Genomic DNA, 1,002 nt, shown 5'->3' on the forward strand with positions numbered 1-1,002 from the left:
CCATTTTATCATTAATTGTATGTTGTTGTTTTTTCTCTCTCTCATTCACCGCCGGCGTTTTAGTTGAAGCTCCATCTAAAACACCGCCTGGAATGAACGTTAGTTGCGGCCCCCTGTCTTATCCCATTTGTTTTGATGACGTCAAGTTAAAGTGAGGAGAGAAATGATATTTATATTGCAGGCGCTCTCGGATCGTGTCCCTTGTAAAACGCAACATTATTCAGCATTAACACTAATGGTTATCATTATTTCTGTCTAGACTCTTAGAAAATATGTGTTGAGTTAGAGGCGGTTTTGAGGTTATTTACGCTATTAAATCTTGAGAAATTAACAGGATTCTAAGATATCAAGAAGATTAGATATTTTGTATAAATATTAAATGAAGGATAAAATTGATTGGACATAAGGAGCAAGTCGTTGGCCCCTTGTGAAAACTTTATAAAATTTATATAGAAGGTAACGTAGTATAAAAATGATATGCAAATAGGATACTCAAAAATTTGTGTTAAGAGTTGTTTCCACACATCCTAACCCACTTTTACTCACCAAAGATTGACTAAAAGCATTTATATTCATCATTGCTCATTCCTACTCATTATAGAAGGGCAGAGAAGCTATTTACCCTCACCTTTACTCATAGTTACTCATCATGGCATGTCCAAAAGGTATTTGCATTTATTCTTACTCACTCTTACTCACCAGAAGAGTAACCAAAAGGGATCCACACCCGACCATACTCGTTCTTAAAATTAATCATCGATTTTTACCCACTCTTACTCACCAAGGAATAGCCAAAACGTACCTACTTACCATGAATCATCCATTTCTACTCATTCTTACTCACTCCTACTCACCATTGAGTGGCCTAGGTACTCAGCAGCGTTATCGGAGATGTAGAGCAGCTTCCCTCCCTGTGTCAGCATCATGAGGAAACCGCTGAGGGCCTGGGAGGGAGATACGGAAGGGGTGAGCAGCCAGGTAACGTAAAGGAGATGCAACTAT

General features: G+C 38.5%; 1 protein-coding gene across 1 annotated transcript in view; it reads right to left on the reverse strand.

The window, feature by feature from the left end:
• The window catches only part of LOC119592267 (single-minded homolog 2-like), a gene marked incomplete at both ends in the record, with an annotated part of 148,326 nt that overhangs the window by 54,551 nt on the left and 92,773 nt on the right, over positions 1 to 1,002 (reverse strand). The window contains 1 exon segment of the mRNA XM_037941096.1: positions 855 to 944. Coding sequence (XP_037797024.1) covers positions 855 to 944 — 90 coding nt within the window.

The sequence above is a fragment of the Penaeus monodon genome, chromosome 30 (assembly GCF_015228065.2).
Source record: "Penaeus monodon isolate SGIC_2016 chromosome 30, NSTDA_Pmon_1, whole genome shotgun sequence".
NCBI lineage: Eukaryota > Metazoa > Arthropoda > Malacostraca > Decapoda > Penaeidae > Penaeus > Penaeus monodon.